The 27,839-nt window shown below is 36.5% G+C and overlaps 1 protein-coding gene across 1 annotated transcript; it reads left to right on the forward strand.

Annotated features, from left to right (window-relative positions):
- The first annotated feature begins 469 nt into the window (after positions 1-469).
- ntf4 (neurotrophin 4) lies at positions 470-27,084 on the forward strand. Its single transcript, XM_028455163.1, has 2 exons — positions 470-1,060; positions 25,096-27,084. Exon 2 carries the CDS (start codon positions 25,115-25,117, stop codon positions 26,432-26,434), a length of 1,320 nt encoding a protein of 439 aa, XP_028310964.1. The 5' UTR covers positions 470-1,060; positions 25,096-25,114; the 3' UTR covers positions 26,435-27,084.
- Positions 27,085-27,839: the final 755 nt, after the last annotated feature.

Genomic DNA, 27,839 nt, shown 5'->3' on the forward strand with positions numbered 1-27,839 from the left:
CATGAATTTCATTCAAAAATATATATTTTTCATTAAATCAAAGCACTCATTTTAGATTGGAAAAACATAATAATAATAATAATAATAAATTGTATCTTGCTAATCAGCTGGTTATTATGTTCAATGTAGCACATCATTGGGAAAATATTCTTCTGATTTTTTTTGTTTTAATTGAACAAATATATATGATCACAAAAATATAAGCATTTATAAAATGATATATAGCGAGTAAATAAAAAAGACATTATAGAATAAAGTCATCGTGTAATATTAAACACAAAGCATGAACATGAGTTTAAAAACTTTTGTGCACTTCTTAGATGAAACCAAAATCATGAAACCTGTGCCGTTTTTTCAAAGTAAAAGCCGGAGTGCACCGTCAGCTTTGCGTTCAAACGAGGAACCCGACGTGATGGTTTTTATTTTGAAATCCTTGCGGTGCGTTCGTAACGAGCGCGAGCTTCACGGACAGTCCGGCTTCACGCGTCTCAGGCGGAGTTCAGACTTTAAACATATGTCCAACTTTCTTCTTCACTGCTGCACTTCTTCTTTCACACATTTCAGACACTGAAAGCTTTTATTTTGGACTTTTCACGGAGTTTTTATTCTGCGCGACCTGTTTTTAAACCTTGTTTTCTGGGCTTATTTCTCACACTTTGCCCCCCCATTCCTGTGGAAAAGCGCTCCCAGGAACAGGAGAGAGAGAGAGAGAGAGAGAGAGAGAGAGAGAGAGAGAGAGAGAGAGAGAGAGAGAGAGAGAGAGAGAGAGAGAGAGAGAGAGAGAGAGAGAGAGAGAGAGAGAGAGAGTTGTTTCTTCTTCTTCTTCTTCTTTTTTTTTTACTCCTGTGAAACTTTTTTTATTCCATTTTTTTCGGGGGTCGTGTGCGATGTCACGGACTATTGGAAGGAAAAGCAGCTCAGATCCAGGTCGTGTTTCCACTGGGCTGCTGTGTTTATTTGGGCTTATTTTTTAAGAACCAGTTGAGCAACTGGCGACAGGGACTTTATAATCAATGTGGTGTCAGCTGGAAGGACGCAGGGTCCGGATCTCACCTAAACGGTACGTCTAACTACACGTTCACATGTTTCTCAAATGGGGGTACGCGTAGCCCTAGGGGTACGCAATGGCACTATAGGGGGTCCTTGAGAAAGAGAGAGAGAGTGTGTGTGTGTGTGTGTGGAAAATTAACAAATAAACTGACCATAAGTGATCAAAACTACAGAAATTAATATATTCAAGTGCCACTGAAAAAGTGTTTTTCAACCTTGGGGTGTGGACCCCATGTGATGTCGCCTGATATTGGGAAAAATTTGAATAGATTTTTGAAATTTTCAATTATTATTTTAATTAAAACAATGCACAATCTTGTATTTCTGGACTTACATTTTGTGAAATATAAATCTAGTTCAGTGTTTCTCAAATGGGGGTACGCAATGGCACTACAGGGGGTCCTTGAGAGAGAGAGAGAGAGAGAGAGAGAGAGAGAGAGAGAGAGAGAGAGAGAGAGAGAGAGAGAGAGAGTGGAACATTAACAATTAAAGTAATTGGAAAAGATAAAAACAAAAAACTATGGCAATCAATCTATTCCGATGCCACTAAATCAGTGTTTTTCAACCTTGGGGTGTGGACCCCATGTGGGGTTGCCTGGAGTTTAAATGGGGTCACCTGATATTTTGGAAAAAATTAAATAGGTTTTTGAATTCTTCTTCTTTTTTTTTTTTTTTTAAATATTTTTGAAAACAACACAGTTTCGTATTTACAGAAGAGGATTAAAAAGATAATCAGATCCCCCCCCCAAAAAAATTAAATAAAGAAAAATTAAACTAAAAAGAAAAAATAGAAATAAATTAATGCTAAAAAAACTGTATATTACAATTGTGATTTTTTTTCCAGTGGCGCTAATCCTCTTATTTCACTTTAATTCAGTAAAAAAAAAAACAAACAAAAAAAAAAAACAGCTCAAACATGATCAAAAAACTAATTCTAGAAAAAAATGTTTAGAGAATGAGATTCTTTAAAATGTGTCATCACTCGTTCATTCCATCATTATGATCTATAGTTGTTTTTAAATAGTTTTCTATGTTGTAAATGTTGTAGTCGGACAAAGGGGGGACTTGGATTCAGAAATAAGAGAAAGTGGTACTTTTGAGCCTAAAAAGTTTAAGAACCACTGCTACAGTTATAATATTACATTTTCAGGCCAATGTTGATCAATAAATGTTGTCAAAAGTAAGAAAGGAGCAAACGGTGTGAATCAGATCTGACTATCATCTGGTTTTAATCTTTAAAAATGTAGAAATCTCACCTTGTCACTCACACAGCTCACCTGATGTGATGTTTCTGTGCGTTACACACACACACACACACATACACACACACATTTCCCACTTACATTATTTTCCCGTCATTTTGCATCTGTATTGTAACCCCCCCCCCCCCCCCCCCCCCCCCACAAGCCAGAGGTGCTTGTCCTGACCATGCACCGTGTTTTCTTTGGCAGTCTTTGCACTTGTACGATGTGTGTTTTCATTGGCAGACGCGGCTCCAGGTAGATCACACAGATCACACAGGCTGTCATGGAGAACACATCTGCATCTGATCTGTTAATTCCACTTTGTCAGCAGATCAGGAGATGGAGAGCCTCATTGTTTACTGAGAGCTGTAGGGTGCACGCCTGCTTTAGATCTGCCAGATATCAGAGGTGGGACGATACGGGTCGATACGATATTTGGAAATGTAAAAAAACACGTTATTCATTTGTTATTATCATTTATCAGGTACATTTTTTTTTTGACTTAATTGGAACTGTGGATGAGTTTTTCAAGTTCCAAACTGAATTAACAATAAAATAAATAAAGACGTGACACTAGCTATGTTTGCATCACCCTTGGAAATTCGCGAAATCTAAATAGCACATTAAAAACTGGTTATGGAAACCCCCAAAATTTCAAAAGAAACACTCAAATATTTACGCTTTCATGAGGCGGTTTTTCAGATGTTTTGATATTGAAATGTGTCGTTAAAGCTCAACGGAAACACCTTTTTCCGCTAATACACGTCACAGAACATGACGTACTTGGTCACATGACCACTTCTCTCCGAGAAAACATGCTGCTGTGCGTTATACGGAGGTTTGGAGCGTCCATCTTTCTGCAGCAAAGATTTCACGGAAGTTACCAGGCTCCAAAACAACCTTCACTGGAAACACGTTTAATGCACAATTACACTATGTCGAGAAATATCGCTTTTATTTTGCAAAAATCTGTAATGGAAACCCAGCTAGAGACTGATCTAGATCCGCACAGCTAATGTGCGGCCAATTTTTTAATTGATAATGTTGCGTCTAGGCGTTGTTTAATTAACGTCCACCAGTTGCACATCAACTGTTTATCATCGGAGCACAGCTGATACTGTGGATAGAGGATGGATACCCGACCGAACCCTGACGGGACTCGACGGCACCGAACAGCTCGAGTTTGGACATATATTTATAACTGGTGGTTGTGTTCGGTCACATAGTGTGGTTTGCACGTAGTGTTCTTCATTTCCTGCTGCAGCTGCTGTCGCCCTGAAGAATGCAACTTTAACTGAAACAGTGAGAGCTGTGATTCGCTGGGCAGGAAGAACAGAGGACAATTATAAAGGAGTGCACCACTGAAAGATTCCTTTTTCTGCACAATAACGTGGATTATCCTTATCTTTGATACATGGATTATGTAAATAGATCCGATGGGTCACTGCGCCCCTGTTTGTTTTTGACCGTTCTCTTGTTACGCGTGCACTGATCTGATGTTGCCATTAACAGTTGTTTGTTAATAAAATCGGTGCTTTCTACTAAAATAAACCAAAATATGTCATTTCTTTAAGAAAAAAAATGTTTTTCACTGTTGGGTTGGACTCGGACGATAAAATGCGGCCGGAACCACACTCCAACTGTGACACGGTTATTTATTTACTCACCGTTTATGTGACTGTTTACTGCAAGACCTTTGCACATGCCTCTGCGTACATCTGTGGAACCAAACAGTAGTTTAGTCCACTGTGCTTGTCTTCTTTCAGTCTCCAAAGCCGTCTTCTTCTCATTCTTTTTTATTTCTGGTAGCGGGCCGACTCTTCAAACCGTCTAGAACGCACACCAGCGTCATTTGACGTCACGTCCACAGGGAACCGTACTGCTGTTCGTACCCGTAACATTAGTACAAAATATATCACACAATCTTTATAGGTAGAGATGTGTGTGGACTTATTCTCTTTGGTTTAGAGCGCTTCATCACCCATTAGCATAAAAAAAACCCCTTAAAATAATGTTTATTTTTTCTCAAATCCTACCCTATACTCCTTTAAAGCATTAAATACTTCTCAAATACAGCAGCAATATCACAAGTATCATATACCACTTAAAAACTAAGAATATTTTGTTTTTAAACATATAAACTATTCTAAGACACAACCATCACAGCAAACTCCTCACCTTTAAAATGATGCCTGTCTGACTGAATCCATATATTCCATCTAAAGTGGTCTCAAAATCTTCCAAAGACGTTCAAAAATCCAATTAATCCCAGCATTTAGTCCAAAACACAGTAAAACTGCCATAAAAAATAAAATGTAACGTCCTATTTACAAGAAGAAATCAGCTTTTCTTTCTTTTCATTTTTGCTGCAGTACCGTACATGACCTGCTGGGTGCAGTGTCGCTTCACCATTTACATTGTGAAGAAGAACCAAGTCACATGACTCGAGCGCCAAAAAATTACTTGTATTTCTAAAAGAACAACTAATAAATTCATATATATTTTGTCACTGTGCTTTATGGCTCTTAAATATTTGTATATTATAAACATTAAATTAGGAATTGTATTTTTTTCAAATGAATTTGGGAAAACTGATGAAAACGTTTGACCGTTTTAGTCTTTTCAAAAAATGGCTACATAAATCCAAGCCATTATTACAAAAATACACAAAAACAGAAAAAATGTACAGAATAGCAACAAAAATACACAAAATGAAAGCAGAAATACTCAAGATTACAATCAATTTACACAACACGGCATCAAAAATACACGTTAACTCAAAAATGCACAAAACGACAACAAAAACTTGTTGTTTCATGTGTTAATGCTTAGATTGTTCAAAATGTTTGTACGGCCCCCTAAATGACTCGATAAAAATGTACAAAATTACAAAAAATATACAAACTTAAAGAAGAATTTTCAAAAAGACAATAATGATAGACAAAAGTTAACTAAAATAATTAAAATTACTCAAAAAACACAGAGGATTACTTAAAAAATACACATAAAAGCAGAAATACACTAAAAGGATGACAAAATTACAAACATTGGATGCAAGAATACACAAAAAGACAACAAAAACACACAAACCCTTTGTTGTTTCATGTGTTTATGCTCAGATTGGTCATTATTTGAAGTTTTGTATGGCACCCGTAAAATAAACGTACAAAAATGACTCCAAAATGGACAAAATGACTCGATGAAACCATACAAAGATAATAAAGATACACAAAAGTCAATTGAAATAGTTAAAATTACTCAAAAAACACAAGATGACAACAAAAAAACATAAAAAAACAGAAGTGCACAACATGACGATGAAATATGCCAAATGGCAACAAAAATACAAACATTAGCTCTGAAAATACACAAAACAACAACAAATACGCACAAATCCTTTGTAGTTTCCATTGTGTTAATGCTCAGATTGGTCAGTATTCTAAATTTTATCAAATTACATTAAATGACTCGATAAAAATCTACAAAATCACAAAAAATTAACACAATTACAGAAACATAGTAAAAGATCAATTAAAAAATACACAAAAACTGAAAAATACAGAAAACAACAAAAACACACGTAAACTCTTTGTTGTTTCCTGTGTTAATGCTCAGATTGGTCATTATTCTAAACACACACACACACACACTTCCTTTGCTGACCTGTGGGGGCAGTATCACGCCTCTACATCCACATCAATGAGACATTTCATGATGTTTAGTAGATATCACTGTTATAAATGTGTTAAGTCATGCAGATGTAAACCTGGGCTTTTTGTTTTAGGAAATAGTTTGAATTTCACCATGACACGAGGAAGCTCCTTTATTTTTTTTCCCATGCCTGTGCCAAACAAAAAAGAAAAAAGATGTTTATTGCAAAAAAAATGTAAACAGTGCTGTCACGATTACTCAGCAGAATGTGTACGTTTGTGTCCAACCAATGAAAAGCTGGGCTCCTTCAACTGTTTGGTGTGTTGCAAACCTTCTCTCAGATTAGAAAACACTGCATTTGTTTATCCCATAGATCAGGGGTTCCAACACCAACTCAGAGGCCAAATACGGAGCAGTTTGAGCACAAGTGGGCCACAGTTTTATGCAGGAATACGAACAATTTCAACACTAATGTGCTAAAGTTTGCACTTTCCCAGTTATAAATCAGACATAAAGTATAGAAGGCATCAACAATATCAAAGCAATAAGTGACAGATTCTTAAATGATTATTTGAACCAAAGTTTATTTAATTTCGGGAGATTTTGGGGAATAATTTGGGAAATTTTGCAGGATTTTTCAACATCAATTTACAAATGAATTTTTTTGGTAATTTACACAATGATTCATGTTTTCTTTGTTATTTTCACTTTCTATTACGGGCCAATTTGGAGACTCCAAAACCTTTAAAATGTCCTTATTAGAAGATTTATGCCTCACAAAACACATTATTTTGCACCATATTCGTTTTATTAACTTTTAAAAATGGGACTAGTTTACCTTTTCTGAGCCTGTGCGCCGCCATGTTGAAATGACATCATTGATTATGTAAATCACTCCTTTCAGTCCATTGAGTTCTAAAGTCACTTTCTGAGCAACTCTACACAAACAAACTGATTTACGTCCTACTTATGCATATTCATGAGTGGGCGTGTCTCTATAGACGGGACACCGACTTCCTCCTCCCCACACGGTAACGTAGGGCCAGAGGACGGCCCGCCCTCCTCCCACCCACTCCGTAGCTGAGCTCATGCTGCTTTATGAACACGAGACAGGGCATGGGGGCGGGGCGTTCACTGGTACATACATAGACTGTAGAAAATACATACATAGCACCGCGTGAAGGACGCTAAAATGCTCACCTTTGTGGGCGTGTCTGTTTACATGTCAGTCATGACAGAGAGCTTCCTGGAGGCGGGGCTTCTCCAGCTCAGTGCCGCGTCAGATTTGTCTTCAAAGTGGGAACGCGTCATCAAATTGTAGCGAGGTGTTTGGGCTCACCCTGCAGTAAAAGATCATTTAGTTTAACATGAGTCCGTAGGGACATGGGTCGGGAACCGGAGGGTCGCCGGTTCAAGTCCCAGTACGGACCAAAAGAACAGAAGTTGTTCTGGTAGCTGGAGAGGTGCCAGGGCACTTCTCAAACACTGCCGAGGTGCCCTTGAGCAAGACCCCCAACACTGCTCCCTTCATTGTAAAGCGACTTTGAGTACCCAGAAAAGCAGCAGTGGATCCTGGATGTCTGTAATTACGTGCATGGAGCTCTTCTTCATGTCATCTATGAAACAGCAGAGTTGGAACTGTCGCCTCCTGCGGTCACAGATTTTTTTCAGGTCAAAGATTTTGTTTATCAAATTTTGGTAAACAAAAGAGGTTTACATTGACTTTTTTTTAACCCAAAGCAGCACAAGTTGTGATTTTGACTGAAAAAGCTGCTAAATGATCCTGAATGCTTCATGTCATCCCAACATAGCGACGCTCAGGCTCAGAAAAGGTAAACTAGTCCCATTTTTAAAAGTTAATAAAACAAATAATGTGTTTTGTTTGGCATAGATCTTCTAATAAGGACATTTTAAAGGTTTTAGGCCACATTTGTTAAAACAGTGGAGGATCCCTTTAAATAATACATAACATTTTGTCATTTAATAGACCCTTTGATTGTTTGTAAACATCGTGATGTATTTTGTTGGGCGGGGCTTAGCCTGGAGGCAAAACCACAATTGTCTTTGTTTTTTCTGAGTACAAGTGTCCGCTGGAATCCTTTAATTTACGTGCACTAACGTCGTTATTCCTCCTATTCTGGCACCCGAACACACAACAAGACGACTTTCTAAAGCTGTAGCAGTACGAGCCTCCACAGTCTTTAGCCAGCGGCGTTTCCTGTTTTTGCCTCCAGTCACTCGTGACGTGGGCCATTAAGTTGTCTATATTTAAGGTGTGAACAGAGTGTGTTTGTGTGTGTGCGTGTGTGCGCGTGCTCAGGTTGTGTACTTGCACGCATCAAGCGTCAAACCGTTTTAATTCAATTTTCTATTTTAATTGTGGGAATGCTTTTACTTTCAACTGCTAAAGCTGTAATTTTTGACACATTTTCAGCACCAACATGTTTCCCAGTTTCTCGTCTGTGGACAAATGATGACTGGAAAATATTCCTTCATTTTTTTGGGTGAAAAAAAACTAGAAAATACTGTACTATTTTCCTTTTATAATTTATTATCAAAAGAATACCTTGATAAACTGTTCAAAACAATGCAATTTAACTAAAAATAAACCTTGAATGAAATAAATAAAGGAATAATACAAATAAAGACGAAGCCTATTAATTTAAATTCTGGTTCTATAATAAACAATGCAAAACTACATAATAGTTCTTTTTCTTTTTAAGTGCAACTGAAAATGTATTTTGTGCCTTAACAATTGGACATTAAAAAAAAAAAAACAGTCTGCACTGTATTTACGTCAGATATTTGTTTGAACCAGCAGAGGGCGCTGGTAACCCAGTGGTCGGTTGGCATGCAGATATTATTGTAGTGAAGAAGAGATGCTATGCTAGCAGTAAGAGCTAATAGAAAAACGTGACTTTTACAGATATTCACGTAATATTACAGATATTTTTTCGGTGCTAAAGGGGTAAGGAATCATTTATGAACATGTTTAAGAGTAGAAGGCGGCCAGAAAGAAAGTAGTAGCAGATTCCGCCCGCCGCCTACACTTTTATATATATATATATATATATATATATATAGGATATATCGCGCCCTCTGCTGTTTAAAAAAAGTACTGCGATTCAATTTTCAGAGCATCGATGTGAACCGTGATACCTATGAATCGATTTTTAACTGCCTTATAATTAATCGTTACATCCCTAGTTTTATTGGCTTCTTTATTTAAGTCTCAGTAATTGTGATGAATTGTATTTGAACTTTAGTAATTGAGAACGTAATTGTAATTGATTTCATGGGAAAATAAGAATTGTAATTGGAAAAAAATGCTGGTCAACGTAATCGTAATTGAATTGCAATTGAACAAGGATATTAAATGAAGACGTAATTGTAATTCAAAAATGTAATTGACCCCAACCTTGTTTGGGTTGCTGAATGTTTTGCATTTTGTAGAAAACAAACTCACGATTTCTCACCATGTAATCTCGCGTGATTTCAGCGTAACCATCATGGAATCACGTAAATGTTAAATTAATAAGGAGTTGACTTTATTAACTCTATTTAGCATGTTTGATGTGATTTCTGGAAGTTTAATCGCCTGTAAAAGTCATTTATTTATGGAAAAATTAGGCAGGAATGGGTAAAAGTCTGAACAGAATTGAAGATAGTTTTTTGAAAAACTGGAGTCCTTAGATAAGTTGTTTTTTTAAATTGAATATCTGGATCTTCTGTTTAAAATCACAGGCCGAACACAGTGGGAAACCATCAGGGAGCTGGGATTAATGGGATGTTTGCTCAGCGGGACAGCAGGGCGCTGGAAATGAAATGAACACACACACACACACACATAGAGGAGGGGCGTGAGGAGCGTAAACATTTACCTACATGATGTTCTTTCATGTCACCAGCTTTCACCGACATTCACTTTCTAAGTCTCACACTGAGAGCATCAATACAACATTAAGCTAAAAAAAAAAAAAAGATATTTAATAGATTTTTATACTTTTTTTCAACATTTCTGACAAAAAAAGAACATAACTTTAGTTTGGAAACATCTTTCTCACATGTGTTATTAACCCCTGGTACCTTAGTTACACTTTAGTTAGTTTAAGTTGTTAATTTAGTTTATAATCTCAATAATTGGTCAACTCTAATTTACAAACTTGACCTTTTCTAAGTTATTCAGTAATCTGCATTCCAGTTTTTTTGTTTTTGTTTTTTGTTTTTACATATAAAGGCAGTGTCACATCTCATTTAATCATTATATTTTCATATTTCTTTGTTGTCCAAAATTTCAAAAATTAAGACAAATAACTCTTTTTTTAATAAAATAACTCATTATTCAAAATGTATTTGTCAAATTGATATAAAGTTTAAGTTTATTTCATACATGTGTCACATCACAGTTTCCTTGAACATCAAAATAACTTTAAATAATTGATTTAAATATTATTCTGCATTAATTATTTATTTTTTTAGATTTGGATTTTATCCATCAATAAAATGTTAAAATGTATTTCATCTGTAATTAAAATTCATGAATTAAATTTAGTTGATAAAACATTCTGTATTTTATTGATATCAAGCTACTTAAATTTAAACTATATTTTTAAGATTATTATAATATTGTAATTTTTAAAATTCAAATTTAGCTTTCTTTCAGACAGCATCATTACAGTGTCGTCAAATTAAAAGACAGTTGAAGCAAACAAACTGAAATACAAAAGGACTGAAAACACACAAAACGGTAACAAAAAAGACAAAAACACACGATTTAATGATTTCAATAAAATTATTTAACAAAAACACACATAATGACTCCAGAAAACACACACAACACTTAAAAAGAAAACAAAAACAACAGAAAAACACAAAATTACTCAAAAAAATACACACACTAAAAAGCAACAAACACGACAAAAAGACACAAAATTCGTCCAAACATTTTAAAATCAACAAAAATGTACAAAATGGCAACAAAGCTAATTATGATATTTAAATTTAAAATGTAACGTTTAGTTCAGGTTGCTTTCAGGCAGCGTCATTACAGTGTCGTCAAAATAAAAGACCGTTGAAGCAAACAAACCAAACTGAAATACAAAAGGACTCAACACGATGTCTAAAAAAAGACAAAAATACACGTTTTAATGATTTCAATAAAATGATTGAACAAAAACACACAAAATGACATAAAAAGCCCAAAGGAAATACATAGAATGACTCAAAAAAATACACAATAACTGACAAAAAACAACAAAGATACACAAAATGACTCTAAAAAATAAAAAAAACAACAACAAATATTAACAAAATTGGTTCAAGGAATCCAATCAGGTGTTTTCAGGAAGTGTGTGTGTTTAGACGGTGAGCTGTGTACTGGTGGTGTCCCAGTATAGGGCTGACGTGTCTGCAGTCACTGTGTGAACACTAATAGCTCAGTAGGCAGGTGTGGAGCTGCTTTATGACATCTGCTTCCTGGGGAGGGTCTCTGTCACAGCCCCAGGCCTGCTCTACCTTAATCCCCCTCTCATTCCTTCATGTCTGGATCAGACTCCCTGGGTTCACACTGGCAGCACTTGAAACAGGAGCCGGACTATTTTATTCCAGGTGCAGGAACACTTTCCCTAATTGTTTTCCTCTGTGTGGCATCCTGGCCTTTGGTTATTGTTTCAAATCAGGGTTGATTTCAGATTTTTACAGTAAAAATAGGAAACTTTTTGTTCACTGGGATCAATATTCAACCCTGGTATTTTGTGTCCAGTCCATCCCACTACATAATCAGAGACACCATGGAGAAGCCGTTATTAATGCAGTGATGCAACTTCCTTTGTCCAATTTTGCAAGTTTTTTCTTTCTTTTATCAAATTGTTGCCCTTTCTTTAATTTTTTGGCCACTTTTCATCCAAATAAGCAAACTTTTGCCCAATATATATCACTGTTTCCTTATTTTCCCTACATTTTGCCTTTTTTTGTTCCGCATTTTTGCCACATTTTGCCTTTTTTTGTTCCACATTTTTGCCACATTTTGCTCTTTTAAGCTCCCCTTTGACTTTACATACCACCTGGTTTCTCTTTATTTGCACATTTTTTGGCCACTCTTGACTGCTTTTGGCCCGTTTTAGTCACTTTACACTCTTTCTTGCCACATTTTTGCCTCTTTGGGACCATTTTTGGCCACCTAGTCGGCCTCCAGTCGCTTGTCAAAAAAAAAGTAGCGGACCGAACCAGCCCACCAGAACGATGCCCGGTATGCCAGATGGCCAGTCCACCCCTGGCCAGAGGTGGACAACCTTAACCACAACGGGGCCACAAAAATGTGATTGTCTGATTTGAGGGTCACATCATCAACATTCATGTCAGCATTTAGAATAATGACTGATCTGAGCAGTAATACAGGGAAAGACAACCAGTTTGTGTTGTCATTTCATATGTTTTTGGTTTTTCTGAGTATTTTTCTCTCATTTTGCCCTCTTTGTTGTTGTTTTATGTGTTTTTACTGTCGTTATGTAAGTTTTTTAAGTCATTTTTGTGCAATTTGCGCTCATTTCTTTTTTGTTGTTGTTGTTTTGTGTGTTATGAGTCAATTTGTGCATTTTTTGTTGTGATTTGAGACATTTGTTTATTCGTTTTTTTGTTGTTTTGTGATTTTATAATCTTTCTATAATTGTGTATTGTTGCCGTTTCGTTGGTTCTTGGAATCATTTTGTGCTTTTACTTTAGGGGCTGCTGAAAATTAGAGTGAGGGCCACATGTGGCCCCCGGGCCGCAGTTTGTCCATGTCTGCAGTAAGCGTTACTGCAGATTTGTTTATGAGCCCGACTTTGAGAAACTTGATGTTTGATTAAGCAATTTTTTTCATAATAAACCCAGGTGAACCTTTCCTGTCGATTAACACTTGATTAACACAGTTTTTCTCAAATGGGGGTATGTGTACCCCTAGGGGTACGCGTTGGCACTACAAGGGGTACTTGAGAGCGAGAAAGAGAGAGAGAGTGAGTGGAAAATTAATATATAAAGTCAGCGGAAATGATAAAAAACTATAGAAATAAATCTATTCAGGTGCCACTAAATCAGTGTTTTTCAACCTTGGGGTTGGAGCCCCATGTGGGGTTGCCTGCTGTTTAAATGGGGTCACCTGATATTTCGGAAAAATTTAAATAGGTTTTTGAAATGTCCAAATTATTATTTTATTTTTTTGTTAAAACCACACAATCTAATTAATCTAGTTAAACTAAAACTAAAAAAAAAAAAAAAAAGAATAAATAAATAAATAGATAAATGTATCTGAGCTCAAACATGATTAAAAACTAATTTTAGAAAAACAATTATTTGGGGTCATCAGATATTGCTGATATCTAAATATGGTCATGATCCAAAAAAGGTTATGAACCACTCCTCTAAATTTGATTTATTTCCACTTATTTACAAAATTAGTTAAATAAATTTGTGTTATCACTTGTTCATTCTATCATTATGATCTATAGTTGTTTTTAAATAGTTTTATAGTAAACAGTTATAGGGGGCCAAAGGGGGGACTTGGGCCTAAAAAGTCTGAGAACCACTGGATTAACATATATACTGGGCTCTTATTTTGAAAGGCAACTTGTTATTCTGTGTGTAACATAACTTTGTCTATTTATTTTCTATATATTTAATTTATGAGCAAAGAAAATTGCACGAATGAACTTTATTATGAAGAACTTTGACTCAGGGACTAATTTTCAACACTCGTGGGTCAAACTGTTGTGTTTAAATTGTAGAAACGTATAAATCAGAGTGAAAACATCCCAACAGCAGCCACAGTAGGTGAAAGAGAAGCAGAGATTGGTTACACGTAGAAAAGTGAAGAGTGAAATAGATCGGCTTCCAGCTGCCACTGAAAAATGCTGGCCGACGCCGTTCTGCTTGTTGTGTGTTTGTGGAATGTTGTGTTGCTCAGAACACAAACACATCCAGAGTGTGTGAGATACACAACATTAACACCACTGATTCCACTCAGAAGTGGAGATGTGAGACGGATTAAACAATGGAAAAAGACAGACTCACTTAAAGTCCTGCATTAAAACCGTAGCAGCTATTTATAGCCACAGTGCAGAGCATGAAGTAAATACAACAGTCCAGACCAGAGCTCCTCAATATGTGGTTCGGGACCTGAAAGTGGGTCGCATAAAGCTATTCTTTCTTTCTTTTATTTAGTTATTTATTTAGTTTAGTTTTTCTTCTTTTTTCCTCTTTTCTTTAATTTTATCTCTTTTTTCTCTTTTCCCCATTTTTTCTTATTTATTCCCTTTTTCTTATCCCTATTTTTTTCTTTCTTTTTTCCCTTTTTCCAATTTTTTCTCCCTTTTTCCTTTTTCTTTTAAATTTATTTTTCTAATTTTTCCCTTTTTTTCTCCACCTTTTTTTTAATTTATTTTTTGCTTTTTTCTTTATTATGACCAAACAATTATAGATGCATTTATAAATTCTGTTTTCGTTGCGCAAAACAGTCGCAGGAGTTCTATATTTTCAACTCTTGCGAACATGACAAAAAAATCGGGAACGCGCTCACACGGCTAACGCACTTGATGCACGGATCGAACCGCATCGCCACACAGGACAGATTTCGTCGTATTTATGACTTTCACGTACGAACATTTCGTGACGCATCTGGTGTGAACACAGCATTTAGAGAGTTTACTCATTTCGGTGTCAATTCTGCGTAAGTGGACATATTTCTGTTTGACCAAGAATAAACAGAATGTAGAGGATCCAGTAACACAACATAGTCTATAGAAATTATAAATAAGGGTGTCACTCTTACTGAGCTCTATACTGAATGTCTTTTACACAAGGTTTATAGAGCAAAACTTTGCATTTTCATCCTCATCTGTGAAAGTGTGAGAGAAACTGAGGTGGACTACGTGAATAGAAACACGTCTGTGCTGTAATAAAGTGATTCCATGGATTAATATTGTATAATCTCACACTTTTACGCATTAACCGTCATCAAATCTCTGTCTGCATTCCTTCCTTCCTGCTTTTTCTGCAGCAACTGTTGTTTTTAGCCTGAAATATGGATTTTAAGTCACCTGGTTTAAATTAATGTGTTGATATCCTGCTTCGTAGTACAGCTGCTCTGGGATTGAGAATGTTTGGTGAGGTGAAGCTAACGGAGAGATATCCAGGATATATTTATCCAGCTTCATAGTACAGGTCCACCATGACTAAAAAAATATAAAAAACGACAACAAGAATGAACAAAATGACAACGAAATGCAAACAGCAAAACACAAAATGACCCCAAAAATGTACAAAATGACAGAAAATACAAATAAAAATACGGAAAAAAACACAACACTCAAAAAATAATAATAAAGACAAACACACAAAAAGATTACAAAAGTATAGAAAACAAAGTGACCCAAAAGGCCAACAGGAATACACAAAAGGACAACAAAAATGCCCAAAATAAGAATCACAAAAACACGAAAAACAACAAAAATGACATAAATACACAAAATGATTCCAAGAATTCAGAAAAGGACAACAAGAGCAAACAGACAAAAGGACAACAGAAACATACAAAATGACATAAAAGTGCAACAATCAACAACAAAAACACGCTGAACAAAATGAAAAACTTACTAAACTATTTGTTGTTTCCTGTTTAAAAGCTTGGATTGGTCATTATTGTAAATAATAATAGATCATGTGACCTCCTTTGTGGCAGACTCTGGTATTAAAGCTTCCCATGCACGACTCCAGCTTTTCATTATGTGACGTTAGCGTTTAAAAACCATTCATATTTGACATTCCTCGTTTTCAGGGTGCATCACATACTGTACAATCCATCCACACACAGTTACATGTTTAAACAGGAACGATGCTACAGCCCCGGAGGATCCATGTGGACTACACACAGAAGGGTTTAGATCACATACCATACGCACTATACTACAGAGCTTAAAGCACACACCGGAACCTCCATCTGATCCTGTGTGGCCCGCAAAACAAATACACAAAAAGAATATAACACACACACAAAATGATAAAGAAAAAATACAAAAAAGAACAGAATAACATACAATACATAAAATTAGAACAAAAATATAAAAAAGGCATAAATACACACAAAATGACAAAAAAAAAAAAAAAAACACAAAATGAGAAAGCTAATAAGGGAAAAAAAACAAAATGCCATAAATTACACAAAATGGCAACAAAAATAAACAAAAAGACAATAAACACACCCAAAAATACACATAATGATAAAGAAATAAACCAAACCAGAAAACAAAATGACAAAATACACAAAATGATGACAAAATTTCCCAAAATGACAAAGAAAAAAACAAAAAAAGAACAAAATGACATAAAATACACAAAATGAATACACATATACATCATAGAAAATTACAACAAAATACACAAAATGACAAAGAAAAAAAACAACAAAATGACATACAATCCATAAAATTACAACAAAAATATAAAAAAGGCATAAATACACACAAAATGCCAAAAAAAAATACACAAAATGACAAAGAAAATAAGGAATAAAGAACAAAATGCCATAAATTACACAAAATGGCAACAAAAATAAACAAAAAGACAATAAACACACCCAAAAATACACATAATGATAAAGAAATAAACCAAACCAGAAAACAAAATGACAAAATACACAAAATGATGACAAAATTTCCCAAAATGACAAAGAAAAAAACAAAAAAAGAACAAAATGAATACACAATCATAGAAAATTACAACAAAATAACAAAGAAAAAAAACAACAAAATGACATACAATCCATAAAATTACAACAAAAATATAAAAAAGGCATAAATACACACAAAATGCCAAAAAAAAATACACAAAATGACAAAGAAAATAAGGAATAAAGAACAAAATGCCATAAATTACACAAAATGGCAACAAAAATAAACAAAAAGACAATAAATACAACCAAAAATACACATAATGATAAAGAAAAAAACCAAACCAGAAATAACAAAATGACACAACATGCACAAAAATATGAAGCAAAGAAAAAGATAATTTTAATGATAAATTTGAATTGGGTCAAATTGACCCCAAGGATAATATGAGGTTTAAATATTTATTTTACGCTGAAATCCAGGTCTGCTGTGTATAAATCCAACCGTGTAAGGACTCACGTAGTGAACAGACGCTTCACAGATAATGTCATAGTTTAGTCTCTCTCTGTGTGTGTGTGTGTGTGTGTGTGTGCGTGTTTATTTCTGATGACGTGTTTGGTTTCTGTCTGTTTGTTCAGGGTCTGTGCTGTGGTTTCAGGGGGTATTCCAGAAAGTGGGTTATGTTCAAACTCTGAGTATGTTTGGGCTCAAATATGGGAAACTCTGAGTTTGCAGTTGTATAAAGCGAGGTAACCCTAACCCTAACATTCTCTGAACTGAACCTGCTCGCTAGTAGTTTTGTATAAGAAACCCTGGGTTTCTGCCTGGCTCCGCCCACCTGAACACCAGCCAGTCATGGATTGTCTGATCATTTGAAATCTGATCGATGTTGAGGCTCAAATAATTAGAGATGCTCTTCTACGCCGTGAGAGATGTTTCTGTACAAAACTGGATATTTTTGCTTTTCCTGAGGAATATCTTTGGGAACGCCCCCGTTTCTTAAGAACACTTTAATTTACCTTGACACATTTTCTTATTAGTAACATCACACACCGCCAACGTGCGCTCGCATTGTTACAAATGTTGTGTTCTGCTTTACGTTGGGTTTTTTTTTGCAAACTGTAGTTTTCGTTACAACATTGGGGACGTAGAGCATTTAGGGAAAGGCTTTGTGATCAGAAAGGCTAAGGTGAACATTTAAAGGGACCCGCTCATCAGAGCGTTCACGGAAACTCACAAAGACTGATGAAGTTCACAACTTTAAATAATCTAAGACCCAAATTATCAGATTATAACTGACATAAAACAGACTCTGTGGTTCAAGAAAAAGTGATTAGAGACATTTTTATCCACATTGTTTTATTCAACATATTTCATTCATTGAGATATTATCAGCGTTTAGAGGCACAGGAGAAATTCAGATTCTGAACACTTTATTTATCCCCGAGGTGCAATTCAGTTTCGGTTACATCCCGTCCAAGAAGCATGAAAAGACAATCACATATAACACATAACATGGGAGGACAGGAGCGGGAGAACTGTGGGTCACCACAAGGGCAGCGCCTCGTATATAGAAGAAAAGTGAGAGAACAACAGAAGGAGAGGTGAGGGGAAAAGGCAGGTTTTAACCTGAGTTCCCTATTAAGGAGGAACTAGGAAGAGAAACACATAATTATGGTTTTGGATAGAGATGCAAAGAGAAGCTTCAGTTAGATTCACAAGACCAGACAAAACAAAGCAGCAGCAAGGACAGATAAGGGTGGGAAAGAGGGAGCACAGAAAATGTGACCGCCTTCGTCGAGGAGCAGAAGAGAAAGTGTTATAAATGTGCCAGTAGTTGTTCATTTTTAGAAATGTTTCACTAACCTTCACCACCGTCTAATTATTACGTCACCTAGTGGAAGTGCGTCTGATTGTAGAAACAAACGTGATGGCCTTTCCTTTAACTCCTTTAGGAATTCTCCTAACACCTTTCCCTAACCCTGTAACGTCATCCACGGAGGTTAAGGAAAAGTGGATAGGAAAGGAGATAGGAGAGAATATTCAGACAGCCCCAGAGTTGATTATTTAAAGTTGTTCAAAGAATATTATTGCATTGTAACTTACAGTAAATGATCTGTGTCCTCTTTTTAGTCTTCTTGAGTTTCCGTGAAAACTCTGATGAGTGGGTCCCTTTAAATGTTGTCACAGCAAAGAATTGTCGGTCAGCATTATGTGGTCTCCTTTGGTAAAGGATGCATCAGTGTTTCTTCGGCTAAAGGAGGTGATAAAGGAAGCATTGAGCCTCATTTCCTTAACTTTTAGAGAATCGGAGTGCTCCTTATCATGGCTCCCTCTTAAACACTTCCGGGGGTTAAGGAAAAGTGGATAGGAAAGGAGATAGGAGGGAATATTCACTTCATTCAAGCTGTAATGGAACCAGATACTCAGAGTGTGTTGAACCTCCTTTCTGGAATACCCCCCAGGATGTTTCACGGTAACGCGTTAAGTAACGCGTTACTGCCCCAATGTTACTTTTTACAGTAACTAGTACTGTAACGCAATATTTTTTTAAAAGAAATAACGCTGTTACCGTTACAATATGGTGCGTTTGTCCGTTACTTTGCTAGCTGCAGTGTACTTCCTGTTTACAGTGGCGCTACATATTTTTGCGGGATGCCGTGCCAAACACAGTAAAACAGAAGAAGAAACATTGTCAGCGTGTTTCTGTTTACATCACGTGCGCCAATCATGGCGAGTCAAAGCGAGAACAGGACGAGCTTCTCAGAGTGGAAATACATGTTTTATTTTTGTCTCCAAAAGATGAATCAGTGAAGCTAAGCAGCTGGATTTTAATGGACTGCGACTATTATTCAGGGACAGATCAGCCAAACTGTTGCTACTGCTGAGTCACTGATATGTTTAGCATTGTGTAGCTCAGAAAAATGCTGTGAATTAGTTTTTCCACATTTATTTTTATAAGCATTTTCAACAGCAGAATGTGCACCTGGAATATGCACAGCTTACTTTACATTACTGTGCAAATCCTGAAAAATTACTATTTTAATTTTGGAGCAGCTGTTTTGTGCTTTATATATGCACATCATTTATGATTGTTTTATAGAAGTTGATCAACAGTGGATTATTATATGATTACAGCACTGATATGAAGCTGTATGAACACAAATGACCCAAAATAAATAATACATTCTTTAATTCTAAGTAACTCAAAAGTTACTTTTTCCAGTAACTCATTACTTTTTGGTGTAAGTAATCAAAATAGTAACTGAGTTACTATGTTAATGCAGTAACTAGTAACGGTAACTAGTTACTTTTTTTCAGTAACTAGCACAACATTGGATTCAACCCTCAGAGAGTAGGATTAATTAAAGTGTGCTCTGTGTGTGTGCGGGTGTGTGTGTGCTGTGTGTGTGTGTGTGTGCTCCTCGTCTGGCCTTTTGCAGCCAACACTAGTGATGCGTGTCATTGACACAAATGGAGCGCGGTGATGAAGTGCTGCCACTGCTGCTGCTGCTGCTGTTTTACAAAGAGGCCACTACTCAGAGGCTCCCCCCCCCCCCCCACCTGTCTTCACCTCAGCTGCATACTCAGCTCTCAGTGGCCTTAGGCAGGTCTTTGTGTGTGTGAGGGTGTGTTAAGGAGGCAGATTCACCTTTTCATAAAGGAAAATACACAAAAATGAAGAAATACACCAAAGTACTCCAAAAAACATAAAATGACTACAAATATGCACAAAATTAACAGAAAAATACACAAAATGGAATTAGAAATATAAATAAGAGCTCCAAAAACACACAAGACGACAACAAATATGAAGAAAAATAACGTACAATAACATACAAAATGACAACAAAAATGCACAAAGCGACAACAAAAACGTTTAGGAACAAATACACAAAACAGCAAAATTACTCAAAATGACAAAAATACTGAAAAGGACAACAAAAAAATGCAAAAAATTACTCAAAAAAATAATAAAATTACTACAAATATGCACAAAAATACAAAACAAAAATGCACAAAAATAAATAAAAAAAATACAAAACAAAAATGCACAAAACCACACCATTACAGAAAAAGGCAAAAAAATAAAAAGATAACAAAAATACACAAAACTAACAAAATGACTACAAATATGTGCACAATTAACATGAAAAATTTAAAAAAATACGACCAAAATAAAAAAACCGACATATCACTCAAAATTACTCCAAAAACACACAAAATTACTACAAAAACATGCAAAACTACAACAAAAACACACACAAACCCATAGTTTTGTCTGTACTAATGCTCAGATTGGTCATCATTCCAAATGCAGACCTGGGATTTTAAAAACCTGAAATCAGCCTCAAAGGCTGAAGGGAATCAGAGATTTGCTCTGTGACCTGGGTGTGTCCTGCAGGTGGTTGTTGTCACCTCTGATGATGCATCCGTTCACACACACACACACACACACCTTTATGCCGCCGTGTGTGACTTTTTTCCTGCCTGAGGAAACCAACATTCTCATCATTCCTCCTATTTTAACTCAGAGTCACCTCCTCCCTGCTTTCAAACAATCTGCTGTGCGTGGAGATGCTTTCGAGCATGAAGCGACTGTGGTCACCACGTGGGATGCCACGGCTGTTAGTCACAGGGTTCACCTCGTGAATCACGGGGATTTTCTTTGTTTCGTCTGCATTATGTCAGATCTGTGGAAATAATAGACAGGAAGTGTTTACCTTTGGCTCACTTAAGGGCGTGCTTGGAGGAGATTTGTACTTAACCCTTCTATTATCCTTAAATATTGCTATTACATTTTACCCTTGGGGTCAAACTGACCCCAGCAGGGGTGGACTGGGACAACAATTCAGCCCTGGCGAACACCACGTAGCTCTTTGTCTTAATTTGAATTATTATTCCTCCAGGAAAACCCCCTTTTATGTAGTTTCTTTTGTCCAATTTGCAACTTCTTTTGTCCAATTTTTGCCCACTTTTAAAAAGTTTTGACACTTTTTTCAGACTGAGCTTCCTTTTGCCAATAAATATCCTTTTTTTTTGGCCATTTTTGCGAGTTCTTTTTGACACTTTTCTTTGATTTGTTTTTTCTTTAACATCCAAATAAGCTACTTTTTGCCCAATAAATACAACTTGTTTTATTTTTTCCCTACATTTTCCCTCTTTTTGTTCCACATTTTTGCCTTTTTTCTCTATTGTTTGCCACATTTGGCCCATTTAAGCTACATTTTGCCATTACATACCAACCATTTTCTCATTTTTTGCCACTCTATACAATAAAGTCAACTATTATTTTTTGAATGATAAACATCTAATGGGGTCAAATTCACCCCAAGGATAATAGGAAGGTTGAGTCCAAGACATGTGCAGTTATGATTATTATTGTACAATGAGATAGAAATAAATTCCTATTATTTTAAGATTGAAGTCATGGGTCTAAATTTTATATCTAAATAATTCAATATGTAAATGTTTTAATTCATATTTGATAAGTAATGATAAATATACATATTTAAGAAATGTATTTTAGCAGTATTTTATTTATTTATTTAAAAAAACGACTTCCTTGCTTTATTGAATCTACACATTACGTAATTTGGAGACAAACTCGTTTTTTACGTCAAATGTTTCAAAATAAAAGCCCCCACTTGAAAATAAAATCCCTTGATATATTTGCTTGCTCATTTTAGTGTAAAGACGAATAAAATCATGTATTTATTTAATTTTTAGATGTCGAAGCCTAACAATCTTAATGATTCAGTTTATGTCATTGTTTTCATTCATGTATTTTTGTAAGAGTAATGCATGCAAATGTGGCATTTTTTCAAAAATATACCAGGAACACTCCTGAAATATGAATATATACGTATATAGTTATGAACCTCTCTAAATTCAGATAGTTTTTTACTTTTATGTCAGTTTATACATTTATTTTTATTATTTTTAGCAAAAGCTGATGTGATTCTTAAAACACATGAAGGTACCACAGTCTATTGAGACTTTTAAAAACAAACCCAAATATTTTCTACTGCATTTTCTTAATATGTTTCTTGCTGTTTTTTTTACTGTTTCTTGGTGTTTTTATTTTCCTGTTGCACTTTGAGATGCGTTTTCATATGTAAAGTGCAATATCCAAATAACAATAATTATTATTATTATTATTATTACATGTTTAAAAATGTACTCTAGTATTTAAGTAAAAGGTAAAAACATATTTTAATAGCACACGTTTTGATGATGATTCAGCAAAACAAAGAAAAACATTCATACCAAAGATGCTAATACAACAGAATGTTATATGTTTGGGAATTAAAGTGTATTTTACAACCATTAGTGACATTAGAAATCTACTCTGCTAAAAAGTAACTCAAAAATAAATACATTTCTCCTTTAATCTCTAAACTCTTTGCATTTTGGAGACTTTTTAATTAGAAAATATATGTACTGTACCCTTAAAAATCATTATTATTATTATTATTATTTTATTATTCATGGAATGAGAGGCAACCCAGAAGACTACTTCACACTTGAGTATTTACTTTTTTATTTTTCAAATTTTCACATCTATAATATACGACATGTTGCACTTTTGTGCTTGTTGTGTTAGTTTATCATATCCTTAGAATAATTTAAATATTTGTTTCAGAAAAACGGAAATTGCACGGCACTTTTAGTCGGATATTTGTGTGTGATTTATTAATTTTAGTCGATAAAAGGTACATTACACACACACACACACACACCTTACACAACGTGAATCATCATCTCCACCTGCTGCTATTGTTTGCGTTAAACCTTTCTAATCACCAGCAGCCCAGAGTTTAGATAATGCGTGTAGCGACAGGCCGGATATTAACAACAGTGTTCACTCAAAAGCTCAAACTTCTTCTCAATTACAACCTCCGATCAATCATTACCTCCTCGAGAGAAAACAAAGTGAGCGCGAGCGGCCCAGGTGTGATCACCTCGGCTTTACCTCCACTCTGTTTGTTTTGACAGCGACATTCCCACATTTTTTTATCCATTAAGAAGAGTTTAGAAGTGAAGGGAGAGGCTTAGTTTCCTGTTCTCATTCGCTTCCTTTCATACCAGGTAAATGTCATAACAACGTACTACTCATCCTAAGTATGATGCCACGATTAGTATGTAGTGCGTTCCCATTAGATAGTGAGTACGACAAATACCTGGAACTATTACTATATGGCAGACGTGGGCAATTTTTGCTGCCCCCAAAGTAAATCCCCAAAAAGAAGTTGGAAGAAATATAATATTACACAAAATAAAGACCACACAAATCAGCAGCAAAATGCACAATGTACACAAAATGACTCATAAAACATAAAATGACAACAAAGACAGACACAAAACTTACACAAAATGATTACAAAACATGACAGAATAGCTCCAAAGACACACAAACTGTTCACTAAATTACACAAAATGGCCGGAAAATACAAAAAAGACAAAAAAAAAATGAACAAACTGACTAAAAACTGACAAAACATTAAAACCACAGACAAAAACAAAAAAAACAATCTTTTTCCCTGTATTAACATTCAGATTGGTCATTATTCTTATTTAAATGCTGACATGAATGTTGATAATGTGGCCCCTGCTGTAATAGACGTGCCCTACCCTGCTATGTGGGAACATTTCCTAAGTATGCACGGAGGGCTCACACTCAACCGCCCCATGATGCATTGCAAGCAGAAGGAAAAATCGTCCTGGGACTGGCTTCAAGCTAAAAATCAAACATCCTATTTTCAAAACAAAAGCATCTCTTCCTTTTTTTTTTTTTTTTTTTTTTAACTCTAATATGAAGTTAATCAGAAGTTTAATCAGCAGGACAATGGAGGGTCTCAGAAAATCTCTGAAATGTTGTTGGAATGAAATGTGTTTCCATGAGTTTTATGGATTAAATTATCACATGTTGATATTCTATTTGGTCACTTCCTCACTTTTCACATGTTTTCAGAACTTTCAAAATAAAAGTGGAGAATCAACAGAGATATTTAGCCTCAGTGTGATTCAGGTTTTTGTCGCTGTTGGTTCCAAATGCAAAGTTTTCCCACATTTTATCATTTAAGAAAAACAAATCTAGAGCTATACTGGCACAAAAAAGGCTCAGACGGCGACACCAAAAATATTAAAACCTATATTTTCATTGATTATGAAGCCTAACAAGGTAACCAATAGATATAAAGAAATTAAATGATAGATATTTGTTTTTAGTGTATTTTACAGCTAATTTAAGACATGTTATCATTAGAGATGCTAACAGAAAGCTAACAAAAGAGGAAGGTTAACTTTTATGAGGTTATTTATTTCAGGCTCAGTAATTGTAATTGAATTTAGTAATTGAGAATGTAATTGACTGAGGATAGAACATTTTTGTAGTTGAATTGTAATTGAAAAAATGCTGGTCAAATTGTAATTGGACATGGTTAATTGAAAAGGTAATTATAACCTTGAATAACCTCTTCTTCTGTTTGCTTTCCTTCAAACTCCAGCTGATACGTCTTGGGAGTGATGCACTGGCTTCCCCTGGTTGCCATGGTGATTGCCTCGGCCCTGCCCTTCCCTTACAAGCCCGCGTCCAGGATTGCCGCCGCGACGACGGAGTTCGACTCGGCCAATCGCAGAGAGCAGCAGCAGCGTCATGATCCAGCAGGTCACCCGACAGCTCCGCCCCCGGATCGTAGCGCGGATGGAAACACCTCCCTCGTGGACCGCAGCGTGGATGCTGCTCTCATCGGTCAGAATAACCAACTTCTGAGAATCTCCACCAAAGGAGATGAATCCACGTTCAAGGGGAGGAGTCCACTCACCTCACGGTCAAAGAGAGTGTCAGGAGGCGAGGAGAGAGGCATCGTTGGTTTGGATGTTCCCTCAGAAGGAGCAGCTCTCAGGAACAAAGGTTTTTCCGAGGATAATTCGCTCCCCAAGGACTTCGTCGCTCACGGCAACAAACCAGACTTTTCCAGTTTTACGTACTTTTCCAATGCAGACACTTTTCAGGACTCCCCGTATCGTCATCTGCAGGATTCGCCCGAGAATAACCACGACACCGTCAGTCCTGCCGGGACGCTGAGCGGTCAACGAGGAGCCGGACCGACGGCTCCGTCCGAGCAGACTTTAGACTCAGAGATCCTGGAAGGAGACGAGCTGTTTCTAGATGCTCATCCTCGAGTCCTCTTCTCTCCCTCGCCGTCGCCTCCCGATCAACCACCCCTCCTGCTCATGCTGGAGACTGGTTTGCTGGAGGACAACGACAGGGACAAGGAGAACCAGGAGGACATGGACGGACACGTAGAGGGACATGGCGACCGTGCGATCGACAGGAGCACTACGCCGACGTGGGCTAGCGTCGCTAACGAGGCCGTCCGTCACGTGAGAAGGGACAAACGCTCGCACCTGATGGACAGGAGGCGGGGGGAAAAGTCGGTGTGCGAGGCGGAGAGTCTTTGGGTCACGGACAAGAAGGTGGCCATTGACTCCCACGGACGGAAGGTCACCATCCTGCAGGAGATCCAGACTCAGACGGGGCCCCTCAAGCAGTACTTCTACGAGACTCGCTGCCGACAGGCGGAGCAGCAGAGCAGGCCGAGCACGACGGGGAAGTCTCCGGGTACGGGCGTGGCCGGCGCTGGTTGCCTGGGCGTGGACAAACGGCACTGGATGAGCGAGTGCACAGTCAAGCAGTCGTTCGTACGGGCGCTCACCAAAGACGCCAACAACCGAATCGGGTGGAGGTGGATCCGGATCGACTCGTCCTGCGTCTGCGTGCTGCTGTCCAGAACCAATCAGGCGGTGCGGAAGGAGACGGTGGCGGGGAAGAGCAAAGGCTAAGATTTATGTCTCACCTGCGTTTGAATGAACTCGTTCACTCTCTCTCTCTCTCTCACCATGAAAACAAGTCGACCTCAATATTAGATGTTAGGAAAAAGTCACATGTAGAGATTTTACTTCAAGAAGTGCTGTTTTTTTATACGAATCGTCTTTCAACCTCTAAGTTATTTTTGAGTAGTACGCAAGCATGTGTATGTCATTGATATTAATATATTCCTTTATGTATGTGTACAATGTGACACCAGTATACCTTTATGTATGAAGCTATTTGTATCCGTGTGTATTTATAGAAGAAGCAGAAGAAGAAGAAGAAGAAGAAGAAGAAGAAGTGCTCATGGAGTTCTCCCAGTGTCTGATAATATTCCAGCCTCGGCTCTGCTCTGATTATAAGAAGAAAAAAAGCGCCCCCTATTGACATCCTGGTGCACTGCTCCCCCCCCACCTCCATGGATTGTGTATGGAGGGGGCGATGCACTGAAATGTGGCAAGATGCATTGTGGGACTTTATGACCTGGGAAACCATGAGGTTTTTGTACAAAACCGAAACAAACTCATCCTTCGTCCATCGTGGCAATAAACAATCTTTGGACTCAAGTTTTCATTTCGTCCACATGCAGCAGATGTCGTGTGAATGTGTTTGTCATCAAATGAACCAGCGTTACGGGTCATGCAGACACAAATGCTGGAAATATTTAGTCATTGTGCAGATTTGAACCATTTAAAAAGCTGGTTTAGTGGATAGCACTGCATATTTCAGCTGCTAATTTATAACATCTGCATTTTTTTCTGTGTATACATATATATGAAGATAATTATGAATAAGAAAAAAAATTATTATTAATGTAAATAAATACAATTATTTTTATTTTTGAAAAGGAAAAATAAATAAATGTTAAATAAATGAGGGTGTTCCCTCCCCTTTGTATGAAAGAAACGCACCTAAAAATGACATTTTATAGAATGGGAGGATATCTTTGTTTGTGTATATAATATTAGCCAAGCATTTGAAAGATGTTGCATCATTATTGCAGATGACTTTAAGCAAGAGATGAGTGCACATTTTTTGAATCAAAAACAAAAAAGTAAATTTTCATCACTTTTCTCAAAAATGCATACCTAAAATAAAGACTGCATGTAGCTAGTCTTAGATATAAGACCAAAGATGTCGCTTAGATTTATTTGACGGACAAAATTTGAGCAAATCCTGGTTATCAGGATGATTTACGAGCATTGTTCTGTTGTAGATTAAAACCATCAAGATTTAGCAGTAAAAAGAAATCTCATTTTGTATATAAATGTAAGACCAGGTGAAGATAAATGGCTGTTATTCATTGGCTCCCCAACAAATTTTACTTCACATTCATGCCTGAATTAAATTCAATAAAATGTCTCCACACACAAAATA

Source organism: Gouania willdenowi, chromosome 8 (assembly GCF_900634775.1).
Source record: "Gouania willdenowi chromosome 8, fGouWil2.1, whole genome shotgun sequence".
Taxonomy (NCBI): domain Eukaryota; kingdom Metazoa; phylum Chordata; class Actinopteri; order Blenniiformes; family Gobiesocidae; genus Gouania; species Gouania willdenowi.